We start from the raw sequence: 16786 nt of genomic DNA on the forward strand, positions 1-16786 counted from the left end.
AAAAAGGTCTATTCTTCAAAATCTCATCTACTCACCATCTGGAATTTCATCAAGATCATCATCAATCCCACGTTTTACTACTCTTGGTCTTGTTTGACCATCTTGTATGGTACCCCATTCATCTGGTATAGAAGAAGGCTGGAACTGAACAATAACCTGGAAAATATTTCAACAGACCTTTATAAGCCTTTTTATTTGAAACCACACGAAGATTAGAACTGACTGAGAGCCATTAGCTAAATGACTTGACAAAGCCAAACTGGCAATTGTCATGACCTGACACAAATCACCCTTCAAATCCTGAATTATTGACTGGTCACAGAAGAATTCTGTTCTATCGTTCAGAACCTCAAGCTGCATAATCAGAAAATTACATTCATTCCACTGAAATTCACATCCATATGACAATGTGAAAATAATTGATACAATGAAAGGCATTGTTTTTATAGATCTCTCATTTTTGATACAGCAACAAAATCCTATTATGTTGGCCTGAAGGCCTAGGGCAATGGTGGTGAACCTATGGCACGGGTGCCAGAGGTGGAACTCAGAGACCTCTCTGTGGGCACGTGCAAACAGAGTGCCCCCCACAACACATCTAAGCTGGCCTGAGCCGCTGGGCTTGATTATTAGCATTAAACTTAAGACCTAGTTTTGGGAAAGCAGTGTAAGTATCCCTGTTAAGCACTGTTAAACCCCACTGATTTTCATGCGAAGAACTAAAGCACAATCCTTTACCTGGGAGCAAGCTCAGTTGCTGGCAATGGGGCTTGCTTCTGAGTAAACCCTCCTAGGGTCGTGATTCACCCATTGGAAGAGTTGCACAGTTGCTTCAAAGCAAAGCCACCGACTACCACCAAGCTTACTCCCGAGTACCGCACGCCTTGGAGCCAACCATTTTTTCTAAACTAAAACCTAAGCATTCAGGTTAAATTGCCATGTTGGCACTTTGTGATAAATAAGTGGGTTTTGGGTTGCAATTTGGGTACTCAGTCTCGAAAAGGTTCGCCATCACTGGCCTAGGGCAAGACGGGGAGCCATTTTTCTAAAATACTCTACCAGTCATATCTTGGTATCATAGAAAGTTCAAACTAAGATGGATGCCATATGAATTTTTGGACTTTGATACTAAGAGAGGTCTGCCTGAACATGTTTTCCATCTCCCAATCAAAAATGCATAGCAGCAAACAATGCCTTCCTTGAAGGTTCAGCAGCCCAGATCTGGATAACAACTGTGCAGCCTTGGGTAGACACACCAGTCCTTGATCCCACAAAGGACATGCAAACGCTCCACATCCTGACTCAATCAGCTTACCTGATTCTCTTTCTTCCTAACTTTAATCTTAAAACTTCTGTCAGATTATCAGACAACCATTCAACCTTCTGGAATTCCTGTATTATGTCAGTCCAAGCTCACCCTGACTTGGAATGCCTCTGCCATTAATTTCATCAATGCAGCCCCAATCTCTTCAGGAGGTGGGAACTGCAAGGTTTTAACTTAATTATCCCTTTTTCCAAAGCATTGTTCCTGCTGGGAACAGAACTTTGCTTTGTTTCTGGAAACTAGCCCCTCTGATCATTGCCAGAGGGCTAACTTTCCCTACAACTAGATCTTGCAAAAGAGGGTCCCTCGCCCTTTGGATCTGGAGCTGCCTTTAGTTCCAGTTCCATTGTGATGGATTGGATTTCACTTCCTTGGTATTTCTTCTTCTTTCTTCACTCTTCCCTCAATGCCCTCTTCTATTCCCATCTATCTGTCACCTCTCTCTAAATCTTAGGCTCCTTGAAAGCCTCCATGTGTATTTTTATTATTTTTGGCTCTTTAATAAAGCTAAAAACTTCTCATTGAATTCTGGAGTTGTGTGGATTTCTAAGGGGAAAGACTACTGGAGATCCTGGCCCGGCCTTTCACAAAACTGTAAAACCTTCCTCTAAAATTCTGGTTTCGTGTGGATTTCTAAGGGGAAACACTGCTGGTTATCCAAGCCCGGCCTTTCACAATGCAAGATCTGTTCCTGCTAATTCCCTAAATTAAAAGGAAGCAAAATAGACTAATTCAGGTATCACTTAAGCAATAAAGCTTTTTAAGATGGGAAGTTATTAGTACAGAATTTCTATTCATTATTACCTTTCCATTAGGTTTCACGGTTAAAGCACAATTGGGGGGGGGGGGGGGGGGATGGATTTAAGATTTCAAACAAGAAGTTTAAAAACAAGATCTGCTAAACTCCTGTAAAGGCACTCCTGTAATACCACTCTGCAATGAGAAGGAAGCCATTATAACCCTAATTACCTTAGGATTATGCATAACAATAGTTTCTCCACCTGGAAATTCCAGTCGTCGATGCCACTGATTCATGGTGACAGCTTTCTTGTATTCTGCCTGCAAAGGAAGACCAGCTGCGTAAAACCACAAATTTCCTTTTGAATTTGGATGTTACATTCAATATAAAAAATTATTATGGCCTAACTGTCATCTGACTGCAACAAATAGTTCTACAGAAGTCAAACCTCAGATACCAGATAAGAAGGTTTAGTAGGGTCATCAGAAAAGGTAGTTAGCACATGGCACTCTATCCTTGCATATTTTCATCAGAATTATGAAGATTGTATATTCAGCATACAACATTTCATAGCTTTCATTAAGCATTTTAATCTTTTTTTCCTCCAGTGAGTTAAATTTATTTATTAATTTGTTCATTTAAGAACACTTACCTCTAGCTTTTCACTGAAATCCTCTGTGTAAGGAATGAATCGGCTGTCATTGTCTCCTTTATAAAACCAAGTACATCGTCTTACTTCAGATTGTTCTTCCTCCCAGTACACAGCTTTCCTCACCCGGTCATAAAGGTGAACATCATAACGTCCTCCATCGGTGCTTAAAACCACACTTTCTGGATCAGGTTGCACTACAAATGCCAAAAATGATGCCTTATTGCCATAGCAATAGGAACTGCTCTCTTCCAAAATAAGTTATTTGTTTATTAAGAACAAGTAGAAAGTTTGTTTCAGAAACTTTTCTTCTCACTGTCTCCCCACTCTTACCTGGCTCCAAGTTTTACAGTGAAATTCTGAGGATGAATCCAAGATGCTATTGAAAAAAGTGACCGTTTAGAAAGGTTCCTGAAAATTGCATGTTCACTGGCAGTGGGTTGGAATCCAAACAGTACATTAAAAAAACTAGCAGGCTCACAGACAGGAATTCCAACCAATTTCAACTGGCAGCCAATATTTTAAAGCAAAGGATACCACTTCAAGTAGTGAGAAATGGGCTAAACAAGAAATCTTAAGAAGATACCAAATGGAACAAAGAGCCAGAAAGGAAGTCACAACATGGATACAGGTGGAGCTCAATTTCTCTTTGTATTTTCCATTATGAATTAATTTTGGAATTTAAATTAGAATTTTATCTGCAAGTACTGACAAGGCAATGTTTGCTACTCTTGTGACTGGATGTATGCTCTGTCCTTTCTGCTTCTTCTGATCAGCAAGTTATTGTACAATTATAATTTTTTCAGCTTGTCAACAAGAAAATGCACGGATGAGTGATGCCAAGAACTAGCTGTCAAAGCAAATGCAGGACATAGTATTCTCGTTCAAACATGTTCTCCAAAAGCAGGATCTACCAGACACAACATTCCCAATTTTAAAAAATATCTCTGATTGAGAATGGACAGTGTATCCTTTTCTTAAGTATAAGTAGACTCTGCCCCTCTCACTAGGGTTAGAAGATTGTCATAATCATTTTTTTTACCACCAAAACTGAGAGACTATCACACTCACACAAAATGCAGAGACCAACTTAAATCTTACCAGAGTTGTAGACTTCCTCGAGATTTGTCGAATCCAAAACACTGAATGGCATCCAAACCTCCTTGTTTTCCACCTCTTTGCAGAAAAACCAATGAGGCTGGACTCGCTCATACTGATTATGGAACAAAGTAGGAGGCGCCTTCACCAAAGCACCTGTTGACATGGATGTCTGTGGTGACAATGCTGACTGAGGTGATGAAAACTGAAAAGAAAACCAACATAAACTTATATTATTTTGTTTCCAGACTATAAAAATATGCTGTATCATAATTTTTGAATTGTAACAAATATCAACATTATTATTATACATTTCATCAAGAACTGTCGCCTGATCAAATCCAACACAACGATTCTAAATTTAAACTCCCTATGCTGGCTCGCTATTTGGTTACATTCAGTGACATTGAAAACTACTGGCTCCCACATCTGAGTTTTACATCAACACCCCATTTGATACAATTTTCAAAAAGTCATTCTGAATGCAAAAAACTTAAAATGCATTTTTGTACCAATAAGCTGGTCAAATGACTAATCAAAGACTGTTGATCTTTATCAAGTATTGTTGCTCTATAACATCAAGAACACTCTTGGGCAAGTGACAGCCAATTTTTCATAATTCAAACAATACAATACAATACAAAGACCTTTAATGGCATAAAAGAGGTGGTGGTGTACAAAATGTGTTAAAACCAAATGACTAAAACTTACAAAAAGGTTTCACTCTTGATCCAAGTGCCTTGGATCCAAGTGCCTTTTCATAATTCATCATTTATAGCAACGGAACACATAAAGGCCCCTTAATTCCCTAGACTCAACAACTCAAGGCCAGTGGTCTCCACTAGCTCACTTCCCAATTAATTTACCTACGCTGCCTTCTTAAAGTCAACTGAAGTAAATTGTCCAAGAAGGGTGTGAAGGAGTTTAGATTTGTACCCCACTTTTCTTAACCATAAGGTATCTCAAAGCTGCTTACAAACTCCTTCCCTTCCTCTCCACACAACAGACACTTTGTGAGGTAGGTGAAGCTGAGAGTTTGGAGAGATCTGTGACTAGCCCAAGGTCACCCAGTGGGTTTCATGAACAAATCCAATTCACCAGATAAGAGTCCACCACTCATTCAAAGTAGTGGGGAATCAAATCTGGTTCTCCAGATTAGAGTCCACCACTCTTAACCACTACACCACTCTGGCTCTCACCACGCTGGCCTAATTTCTCTGACAAGTCACATTCTGCAGCAACAGGCACATCTGAATAGGAATCGTATATAACAGTTCAACAGAAAAGACAATTATTGTGGGGAAGGAATGACTTCCATGTGGATTATCATGATGTGCTATAAACCCTTCTGGGACAGAATACACACTACAATCTTATTCTGCAGTTAACGCAACTGTCTCTTTTACTGTTAAAAAAAAATACTACTAATCAGGGTCCTCTTGAGCCTGTGGGAACTTTTGGAATTTTAAGAATTGGAAGTGGATGTCACCATAGAATGCATGCCATGAGCATCAAGGACAAATAAATAATAGATGCCATGAGGTATAATCACAGTTTGCAAGTCAAGTATCCCTCTACAGTGGGGAAAGCAATTTCTGAATAGTTGCTCCCTCCTGAGCTCTTCTGAATTATCCATCCTTTGCTCCAGTGGGGTAGAAGAAAGCCAAATGAGCTATTTGCTTTGGGGGAAAAGTTAATAGGTTGCAGGAAGTACATTTGGGAAAACTGTTTTAAATAATTTTCCTTTTATTTGATTGGTTGAATGCTAAGCTTATGGCATCTATGTCAAGAAGCCCTTTGAATTTAATACGAATGGAGCAGTGTTTATTATTTTCAACTATTGCTGAAAATTTGTATTGGAAGATAGGGGGAATGATTTCACTACAGAATTGTGAAGAACCTTTAAAATTTACATGCAGGCTGAGCAGTTAATAAACAATTTTCATACCGGTGGCAGTGCCCCTGGAGGTGTTGAATACATCTGCATAGGAGGTACTGAGGGTGGAGGGTGGACACTCTGGCTGGGTGCTTCAGTCTGTTGTAGCTGTGGAGGAGTAATATAAGGATTGGCTCTACTGCTTAAAGCAGTGTGGCGATATGGGTTATAGCCTTGCTGCAGTGTGCCATGAGGCGGAGTTGTGAAGCCAGCTGGAGGGTGTCCAGTCTGCTGGGGGGTCTGATAGGAACCAATGCCAGGTAGTGAAGTAGGTGGTTTATTAAAAGACTGAGATTTGGAAAGAGGGGCTGGAAAAGTGTTTGGCCCATCCTGTGTTCCCGGTTGAAGAGGGAGAGGAACAGGGGGCTTAGAGAAAACAGATGTTCCACTTGGCAGTGAGGTTGTTACTCCTAAGGGTGGCTGTCCAATGCTTCCAAAGGGATCACTGCTGCTAGGAACTTGGGAGAAATAACTGAAAGTTGATGGGGGATTAGGAGTTGCAGAAGTCTGGCCAAGGAAGCTGTCTTCTTCACCAACATCCGTAGCATCATCTGCAATGAAGGAAGTAGTAGGAAATATGACAAGATGCACTCATGCAGAATGTGATACTCATTATTTTTAGTGTTTTTCTGCTAGCAACCAGAAAGGTAATCCATAGATGAACTCTTTCTAATACATTCTTCTGGAAATAAGGATCTGAAATCTTTGTGGTATTAATTCCAAAAACAGACTTCAAGAACATCTATTAAACAAGCTATTCCATTCAGGACTTTTTGCATATTAGGTTTGTATCTAAAGCATTCCAGACTTTTACCTCCAACTTGGATTCCAGATAGTACCTCAGAATCTCTTAACTGTACTCAGTGCAACAAGGTGTGGAAATAAATTCTCTAAATGGGCACATTCCAGCTCTTGGAATTCTTTCTTGATGTTTTCAAAAGCTTGAGCCTTAGAATGTTTTTGGAGGCAATGAAACCACATGCTTTGTACCAATGCTTTCTATGGGGTACAAGACTATTCACATCAGCATCAAGCAGCAGCTCCATCAAGATTCAACATGGTGGAAAAAACAGGTGCTGATCCATTTCCTTGTACTGTGTCTGCTTCCCTCTCCCCTTTATTTATTATTTATTTATTATTGGGTTTTATATACCACCCTACCCGCAAAGGGCTTTCCAGCCTCCCCTACCCTTTCCATTGTTTGCCCCCCTCCCATCTGTTTGACCACTCTTTCCATACTTTTCTATTGCTCTCTCTCCCCTCCACTAGCACTGGTTGCCACCATCCCCTCATGCCCCCTTCTGGTTCTTCTCTATCCTTCCACAGCCTTTCCTCCTTCCTTCTCCAGCCAACCTCCTGTGTTTTTAACTGAATTATTTTTTAATTTTTAAATGTATTCTAATTGTTCAAATGTTGTAATATTTTTTATGTTTGCTGCCTTATAAGATCCTGATATGGGTGATATGGACACCGGTAGCATAGACATTTTTTAGATAAATAAACTTCCAGCCCCCTTGTCTCCCAAAGGAATAGTCTCCAAAATAGTTTTAAAATGCTGAACATCCCCAAGAGAACTTGGCACTTTGAAACTATTTTGTGTTTTGTTTAATCCTAGCTTCCCATTTTAAAAAAATATTTCTGAAATTTTATTTTGCCTTTCTTCCAAAGAGGTTAGGGCAGCATATGTGGACACCGTCACTTTTATCTTCACAGCCACTCTCTGAAGTAGGTTAGGCTGAGAATGCAGCCCAAGGTTGCCCACAATGCAGTCTTAAACAGCTATACTTTTAAGTCCACTGATCTCAACAGGCTTAGAAGGGTGCAAAGATGCTCAGGTTTGCAATTCTGCCAGTTTCAGAACTGGGATTCGAACCTAGGGCTCCACTGTCATAGTCCAATACTAACCATTAGTATCCTTCAGAATTTACTCTACATATATATCCTATTATATAAAAGGCTAGTCATGGTGATGACAACTCACTTCCAGCCAATCGCCACGCACACATGGCTTGGGAGTGGGGCTTACACAGAACAGGTTAAAAAACAACACAAACAAAACACCGGACTGTGTTGGTTATTCAGTCTCTCGTGTGTTCGTCCTTCTCCCACACTTCTAAATCATTACAGTCATTGTACTATATGCAGCTGCCTGAAGAGGAGCAGGCACAGGCAATGGCCATTCCCCATGGGAGGGTCACAACTGCTGACAGATGCAACTGCGCCATTAACTGTTGTGTGGAGATACAGGCATCCAGGAAGAGGAGTAAGTGTCCAGGAACAGGAGGAGAAGGAAGAAGGAGTTGAAATGAGGCCAAGGGGGAGAAAAGGCAGGAGGGGCAGCCCCTTTGGTAGGCACCATTAACCACTGCATGCAATGCAAGCACCTTGGAAGAGGACGCGGAGAAGGAGGGAGCTGGTGACACAGGACTAAGGGGAAAAGAAAAGAAGGAGGGGTTGCCTCCCTCAGTGGACACCATTAACCCACCAACAGTTTTCTAGAGCCCATTGTATTTGTTTGTACAACGGGCCTTTCTGATAGTTCTGAAGTATACTAATTTATGTTAATATACCATTAGTATTACTATTATTATATAAGTATACTAGTATGTCTAGTATCCATTCAGCGGGAATTATTACAGATTTTCTACTGAATGATTATTTCAAGCGCAAACAATTACTGCAGGGTGTTAATTTTTTTTGTTTCATGACTTTTATGAAATTTCTAATGTCTTATTAGTACTCTGCTGCTATGTCACAATCAGCTACAATAACATTTAGCAGGCACTGAACTATGACTCACATAATTTTTGTGAACATTTTCTTCTGCTAGCAAGGCATACTGATCCAGTCAATTTAAATCACCAAGGAAACAAGTCTGATTTAAATCCAGCTTCCTAATAATACTTCATATAAACCAAGTAGCATATTTACTCCTCTAAGGAGGTATCCTTCCCCACAACCTCATGCATCAGATGTTTCAAAATTATTTCTGCTCCTTCTAAAAATGCAAAGTAACTGAAAAGCAAAAAAAATTGCTTCTTGCTATCCATACTGTCTTTGCAGATATATGTTTAGCAACAACTGAAGATCTAGATTTTTTCAGCAGCAAGAAGTCGTAATTACAGGGAAGTGAACTTTATCTTAAGAGAAGATGAAAGAAGCATCCCTCTAAAAAAGTTATCATTTGAGAACACAATAAATTTAAGAGCTTAAGCAGGACTATACAAAATCATCTAGCTAAAAACAACATATGATATTCTTACCACTATGTAATAACATCTTCAGAAAGTTAGTGCTAGCGCCTGGACCCCAGTGTAGGCAATACCTTGGTAGTCTCTGAACTCCAGGATCAACAAAACAATAATAATACAAAAGTGTGCAACCCTTCATTTTAGAAAGACTTTCCTCAAAATTCTTTAGACAAACAGGAAACACAACTTTTAACTTAATATGTTGGATAAAAGAGCCACTTTTACAAATATAGTATGAGCACTTATAAAGATAACTAGCTTGTGTTCAGAGTAAGACTGAAAAGTATATTAAAAATCTGTATCTATCCTGTTTTAAGAATTTAAAAGAGATATTGCTGGTTAATCCTAATAATTAGCTATGATGTGACCTTCATATTCTCTCACTGCCTACAATGGGCCTTGAGAAATTTTCTTTGGATATGCAAGGCAGCCCAAAAACTGAGGAACTAATATTTTATCCACCCCAAGATGTCACCAGGCCACTTCCCTTAGCATCACTAGAGCCTACCTTGCATTGGGAGGTGAAAACTAATTCTAAGTGTTTAAGCCTGTGAGCTGTTTGTTATTCAGATGTTCCTCCAACCTACTGGATGCGATTCTGGCTTGCAGGGGGAGGGGGGTTGGCTGTCATTAATAAAATGACACACCCAGTCCCATCTATTCTTATTCAATTCTCCTAGTCTTGTGGAGGTCCTGGATTACAGTCTGGCTGCTGTGGTTGTAACTAAAGTGTGAAAAGATAACTGGTCTCCCTACTTTTGATGGAGTTCAACTGACCACCAGAACCACTTGCTAACTCAATTAAAAGTTTTGGGGTTATACCAGATCCAGCTTTATTGCTGAGAATCAAGTTCAAAAAAGTCTTTCTACCAACAGCCAAGCCCATAAGATGGCTGAATAGTAAAGTATTGTGCACTTTGTGCATTCACCGTATTTACAATCCATTTGCAACCATTTTGCTTCTGTAACCTCACAGCTGTGAATATTGTAACATGCTCCATATTAGGCTGCTTCAGAAGACAACTCAAAAACTTCAGATGGCCCAGAGGAATGCAGAAGTCCACTATTGTCAGGGGCAATGGGAACACATGTTGCTCATTTTGAAACAGCTATGTTGGCTGCCAGTTTGTTTCTGAGTCCATTTCAAGGTGTTGGTTATGACTTTTAAACCTTCCACGGCGGGGTCCCATATATCTGAAGTACATCTGCTCCCCATATGTTCCCATGCACTAACTATGGCCTTCAGGGTGCCACTGGTGAGCTGTTCTCCTGTTAGGCATTGGCCAGAGCACAGCCCTTTTGCATCATGGCTCCTACTCTATGGAATGAGAGAGGAGAGGAGCCCTCTTGATGGAGAATTTTAGGAAGTGCTGGAAGGCTTGTTTGTTTACCAGGGCTTTTTATGACCTCTGAACAGCAAGCATCTTCTGGAGATGCTTTGTTTATTACTGTTAGCCACTCTGACCCCAGATGAAAGGCAGAGTATAAATAGTTTAATATAAAATTTAGTATTTGATGAACTATGTTGTGCATGAATAAAATAAGAGTGTGAGAGTCACAAAAAGTATTTTTGGGGGGTGGGGGAATGCTGGTGTTACCACAACCCTGCAAACACATGAACATATATTCAGACAATCATATGGAATTTGCTTATGTGGTTGTGCAAGGAGCAGAAAAGAAGGATCTTTTACTTAAAGAGATGGCTGTGAGCCCAGGACTGTATTACCCCATGAGGATGGTCTCAAATCAGCTCTAAATACATGGGTGGGATCCTTTCACAGGCCTATGCATTCTTTCTTATTTCTTAAGTTGGCTTCTACCAAAGTTTGAAATAGTAAACTAGAATGTGTGCCTCTAATCTGGGGGCTGAAGGAAAATATTGCAGTGTAATCGCCATCTGTGCCTGTATCTGTAGTTTTATATGAATTCGCTGCTATAATGTATTTTAATGTTTTATTGGTATATTGTTATTTATGATATTTGTATTGTATCTTTTTTATGTCTCATTGTACACCGCCCAGAGCCCTTCGGGGGTTGGGCAGTCTATCAAGACTAATAAATAATAATAATAATCACAGCACTTCAAAGAGAGCTCCATGTTTGGGGAAAGACACATGCTCCACAAATAATAACAGGAGCTGCCTTATATATTAGATACATATATCAACTAATCATACATTTATTTCCCTCACTGTGTCTTTTCAAGAATTAATCCCAAACAAATAGACATCATATAACTTAAGATTGCTTTTCCATCTGGGAAATAAACTTCCTCAAATAAGTAATCGATACCCCAATTCCCCCCAACCTTGTTATCTTACTGATCAACCAGTGGGATTTGAATCTTTTCACACCAATCCAATTTGCCTCAAGAAGCATATTTTTTTTCTCCTTCCATCTTTACCCTTTTGGGGTATAAAGCCCCAAGAATCTCAGGGCTGTTCAGCTGTTGGTACTATGGACTCCAACTGCTGGCTCCAAACTCTCGGGTAAAAGCATATCTGCTATCCAAATGCAGGCATATATAAAGATTGTACTCCCTTCTTCCACCCTGCTGGCTTGTTTTTGTTTGTTTGGAGTTTTTTATGGATAAACCTCACTGGACTTCAATCCGTCACTGGACCAGGCTCATATATTTTCCACTGAACTTCCCCCCCACACTTTTTTCCCCCTTTAAACTCACTTCAAGTTCATATTCTTTGTTTAGGTTAGAAGCTAGTAGAATCTGGTATCTGAAGAACCTTCCTTTAATGTTTGCATGTGTTTGTGTATGTTTCAGTTTGCTATTTCCCTTCGCTTTTATTCTTTTTCTTAATAAATCCTTAATTAAAAAACATTGTCCTGTTCATTCTAAGAATCTGCTTACCCTTCTGGGGTGTTAAGAGTAGATCCTGGCATACATCAGGCAATGGGATGTCAATAATATTTGCCCTAAGTGCAGGTGTATGTAGGCTTCTGACAGGGAGGACACTTCTATGATCAAGGAATATGCACATTTGAGCCATCTGAGTAAAAGTGCATGATGAAAAACAGGTCCAAGGACCAAGTTCCAGTACTTTCAGCCAAAGATGGGGGCAGAAAGTGAAGCAACCAGATTCAGATTAGGCCACCTCGGGCCTGTTGGACAAAGGCTGGGTAGTGGCTTGAAGGTCCTCCCTGGGTCTGTGAACAACAAGCATGATTAACAAAGGAGATGGCAAGTAGATAGCTGATGGCCTGGTCTCACTTGTGATTAGGTTTCCAGGGAGCTCTGCATTGCAAGGCAGATTCCTGGATGATCCTAGAAGGCCAATTATTGTCCAGCAAACATGGATCTTTAAACATGGCCTGAAGTTTGATGAGCCCTCGGGAAGCCAAAGAATATGGAGTGGCAAAAGGGGTGTTCAGACCTCCAGGACACTCTGGCTACTTCCCTGCAAGCCAGATTTTCTGTTGCTTGCAATCTTTCTCAGTTTCTCTTTTTTAATATCAAACATGGATTACCTCCCATATGCTCAGGCAGTTTATTAAGTAATGAAGGCAACTGAAAAACATGGTTCCTGACTCAGGACTGCTTTTGGCATACACCAGATAGGGTGAATGGGCTAAGATTCAGAAATAGAAAACCAAAGAGTAGAAAGCTGCAGTTATACACAGGCCTTTCAATGTTTAAAAGAAATAGTAATAGCAAGGTTCAAAGCAGTATGGAAAAGGCTACCACACTGAATTGGAAGTTTTGTTTTATTTCATTTATACTCCACATGTCCCCCCAGTGGGAGCCCAAAGCAGTCCACATCAATCTTCGTTATATCTTCACAAACCCCCTGTAAGGTAGGTTGGGATGAGAGTGTGTAGAGTAGTCCAAAGTCACTCAACAAGCTTCTATATCAGAGTGGGATTCGAACCAAAAATTCCTAGCCGAGAACTCACTACCCCACACTTGGAACCACTCCTGTGAATCCAAGAGAAGAACAGCTAGTATTTTGATGAAGGACATTTATATGTATCCTCCTCAAGTTCCAGGATTAAGATCTGCCACTGAAGGTACATCCTGTGATGAAGTCCTGACAAAACAAAGTCCCACTCTCTTCCCATTCCAGAACCCCCTTCTAACCTGCTCATGTGCCTTCAAGTCTACCCTCGCCAGCACTCCCTTCCTTAAGCCCGTCTCTCCAACCGAAGCTTTTGAAATCCTCCCGGTCTCCCGACCTGTCAATTAGATTTTGGTGCACAGAAGTGGATTCCCCACAGCATATTTATAACGCGTTGCAATCGTTATAAATGAATTCGTTTTATATTTATAAAAAGGGGAAATGAGTTCATTTAAAACTATTGCAACTGATTATAAATATGCTGTGCAGAACCCATAAAAGGGAAGTGGGAGAAAGATGCTTTCCCCCACCTATTAACAGGCCAGCGTTCTTACCTGTTATCAATTCTTTGGACATTGCAGATTACTAACTTAAACAGATCCAAAACACATGTATATATGTATCTCCAGCCATCAAAATTTCTTCCCTTCCAAGTTCCCTTACCGGCAGGCAGGAGACCAGGCCCCGAGGTAACAGAGTGAGGAGAAGGCGGCGCAGGGGCTTGGCTTACTGGGATGAAGGGAACGGTAAAATTAAACTCAGTAGCCGAGGAAGAGAAGAGCAAGTTGGTGCCCGCGGCGCCCGACGAGACACCGCCAGCCACAGAGGCCTTCGGGGCAGCCATCACTGCGGAGCGTCCACGTCTCTCTACAGCCTCTCAGCCCCGACCTTTCCTCTTCCGCCCGCAATTCTGCCCTGTTCCAAGATGGCGCCACAGGAGTCAAGGCCCTCCTCTTTCCTTTCCCGCCAGCCCGAGCCGAGGAGTAGAGGAGTAAGGCGAAGGGAGGACAGGACTCAGCTCGGCCTGGCTGCGCTGCCGCTGTCTCCCTCAGAAGCCTGCCTCGCCATTGCCCGGCGTGTGGCGCTTGGAAAGCTGGGCTTTGCACACCGTCAGTGCCGTGCCCTGAGACTAAGAGCCGAAGGATGCCGTGCGTGGCCGACTGGTTGAACTGCCCCCTCAGTATCGTGCAGGGCATTTTCGGTAAGGGAGAAAAATCAACACACCGACAGGCAGGGAGGGCAACGAAAGCGGTGCCGTGCCAGTACTACTGAGGGAAGGGGGGCGGGGGGGACCCGATACGTTAAGGGAAGAAGTGGACAGAGAAAAAGGAACAGGGTCGGTCTGAGGCCGGCGAGGAAGGAGGAAGTGGAAAAGGTTTAAGGCGGTGGTGAAATAGGCCTGACTGGGTGAAGCAGAGCTAATGTGCGCTTCAGGCCTCATCAAAATAGCGCGAAGCCTGAGGGCTGGGGAAAGGGGCGGCGGGGGGCGGGGGCGGGGGGGGGGGGGGCGGCGGCAGGATTAAATCCCAAACGTGGTTCTGCGGGATCCCTCTTGAAGTTCGAGGAAGATTACTGATAGTGAGAAGAGAGTCTCTCTGAGCATGTGCAGGCTGCCTTGTCTTTACTCTTCCTTTTGAAAAAGAAAAGAGGCCTCGCAGTCAGAGGTTGTGTCTTCCCTCTGTTTATGAGCGAATTGCTAAGAGAGTATTCTGGACGAGGTCAGTGTCAGGTTGAGGTCGCAGCTTTTACACCATGTGTGTCTCTAGACTGTTCTGGGTTATGTTTGCCTCTGGCCGTACAGGTGTTAGATGCTGGGCTAAACCTGTTTTGTATCTATAACTGGGATATTTTTCTGCCCATATATATTTAAACTTTCCTAACTGGCAAGATCCATCAAACTAATAATCTCAGATGGTCCATGTTAATTTAGCCAGACAAGTTGGAGTCTAAAAAATGTATGTCTTGAAACAGAAACTTATGGGGAAAGATCAATTCAGATTAAATTTGTACCACACTTGTTTTCTTTTTAATCTTTATTTTTTTTGTGGCAGTATATAATTGTATGACTATATTGACTAGTAAGTCTGGAAAAGTAGTGTTTAGATGCTAGGTCTGTATCTGGTGCTAAATACATGGAAACCTGTTGCATTTGAGTAAAAATGCAAGCTCAGAGTTGGGCAACCCAATGTAGAACCCCACCCCTGGTGGCCAGGGATGGAGCCATTGTGGCGCTGGCCCAGAGGGCGTTCCTGCGACTAGGAGACGCAGAAAAAGCCCCCTCCCCCAGATCCCACTGCCAGAAAGCCCTCCATAGGATTTAATGGGTTTATGCCCCCCAAAAGTTCAAGCCATGGCATGAGTAGCCTCAAACTGGGAGTGGAAACCAAATGCCCTGGCCCACCCCCTACACCAGCATCTGATCTGGACACCAGTGCAGCTCCATGGCAACCTGGACTTCCAGGTTTTGCTGCTGAGGGCAATGAGCCACCAGCGCCTTTGCCCCCTCCACTGGCATGAGTGTCCCTTCTGCCAGTGAAGGGAGCAAACGTGTCAGGGCAGCTCTGCACCACCTTCCCAAGAGACTCCCCCTCACAATAGGACGTTAGTACAAGATACATACTTTAAATTTAAGATGTTGAAAGGTCCTTAGTGAGGTACTGCTGCTATTAGTTCCTGTGGGTATCGGTCTTTCATGATGCTTGTTCTTCTCTTAGTTACAAAGATTATTTTTATAAAATGCAAAACACATGTTTGACTGAATGGCACAAATAGCAGAATGGGATTAATGTTGTAACACCAGAGAAGTACTGATAGAAGTTGTTGGGACAATTTGAATGCCAAGCCTGTGAGCCAAAAATGTACAGTAAGCACTGTGCATGCAATTACAGAGGGGAAAAATAGTAATTCATTCTGTTGTGTAAGGATGTTTTCACAGTATCCAATAGTTGAACCTTTTCCCTCAAATCAAGCTGTCCTTCTTGGTTTGGCATTGTAGTATATAGAAATGTTGGAATCTGCAGTGGATGCTGAGTAATACTTGAGGGGAAAGACATTTGCTATATTAGCTGTTTGTAAACTGTAAACAGTTCTTGTGATAGTGAAAAAATACAAAAAGTAGGATAGTGAAACGGAGTGCTAACAATATTATGTTTGAAAATATATATTTTAACATAAGATAGAATCATCATAACGTGTCCCCTCCACACACACACACACAGTTTTCTCCAATATCTAGTAATCACATTGAAAAGTGAAGAATTTTGTTTGCAGGAACTAACTGGAAATGATGGAATGATTTTTGAATTAACAAATCTTAAATACAGATAGTAGTGTAGGTGTTTCTGAAAGATAATCTGGTTTCTTGGATTATCCAGAAGTAATTTTATCTATACTATACATTGAAATAGATTGACAAATTACACATCTGAGAGTATTTTAGTTTTCATTCATTCATAATAACATTTTCTGAATTGGATTGTAATTGCTTACATTTTTCTTCCATACAAACTTGAATCTGTATAGAATATTCCAGATGTACAAATTACAGGGATTGAGTGTGATTGCAAAGGAAAGCAATCCTTGGATGGGAAAAAGCAAACAAGGCTTCAGTTTGCAATATATGCAATATATGGGGATCACAGCCAGAAAGCTGGATTGATCAAGAGATTTAAATCAGTTATCTTTTGTAGAGACAGCATTAGAAACATGTAACAGAGCCCCATCTGAAATCCAGAGGCTCAACAGAATCATACTGAGGAGCATGTATTAGGTTTGCATGGCCCCTCCTGTTTTTTTGTGGCAAACTATCATTTTTAAACACCTGCTTTATAATTGTGAGAATAAATTTGGAAGAGAGAAGCATGTACACTGCTCTGAGCATCTTTTAGGAACAGTGGGATAAAAATTGATACACAAATGATTGTGTCAGAGCACTGAAT

The 16786-nt window shown here is 41.3% G+C and overlaps 2 protein-coding genes across 3 annotated transcripts in view; one reads left to right on the forward strand and one right to left on the reverse strand.

Moving 5' to 3' along the window:
* Positions 1-13754, reverse strand: part of LOC125437457 (SEC23 interacting protein) — a 41507-nt gene extending 27753 nt beyond the window's left edge. The window contains exons 1-6 of the mRNA XM_048505014.1: positions 13512-13754; positions 5759-6297; positions 3814-4015; positions 2716-2909; positions 2294-2383; positions 36-156 (exon numbers count right to left, since the gene is read on the reverse strand). Coding sequence (XP_048360971.1) covers positions 36-156; positions 2294-2383; positions 2716-2909; positions 3814-4015; positions 5759-6297; positions 13512-13692 — 1327 coding nt within the window. The 5' untranslated portion in view covers positions 13693-13754. The remainder of the gene's footprint in view (positions 1-35; positions 157-2293; positions 2384-2715; positions 2910-3813; positions 4016-5758; positions 6298-13511) is intronic.
* A 44-nt stretch (positions 13755-13798) lies between these two features.
* The window catches only part of LOC125437458 (minichromosome maintenance complex binding protein), a 32704-nt gene continuing 29716 nt past the window's right edge, over positions 13799-16786 (forward strand). Inside the window, exon 1 of one of the 2 annotated variants that reach the window (XM_048505015.1) lies at positions 13799-14049. In XM_048505015.1, coding sequence (XP_048360972.1) covers positions 13992-14049 — 58 coding nt within the window. In that variant the 5' untranslated portion in view covers positions 13799-13991. The remainder of the gene's footprint in view (positions 14050-16786) is intronic. The other variant, XM_048505016.1, reaches the window with a different exon arrangement.

The sequence above is a fragment of the Sphaerodactylus townsendi genome, linkage group LG08 (genome assembly GCF_021028975.2).
Source record: "Sphaerodactylus townsendi isolate TG3544 linkage group LG08, MPM_Stown_v2.3, whole genome shotgun sequence".
NCBI lineage: Eukaryota > Metazoa > Chordata > Lepidosauria > Squamata > Sphaerodactylidae > Sphaerodactylus > Sphaerodactylus townsendi.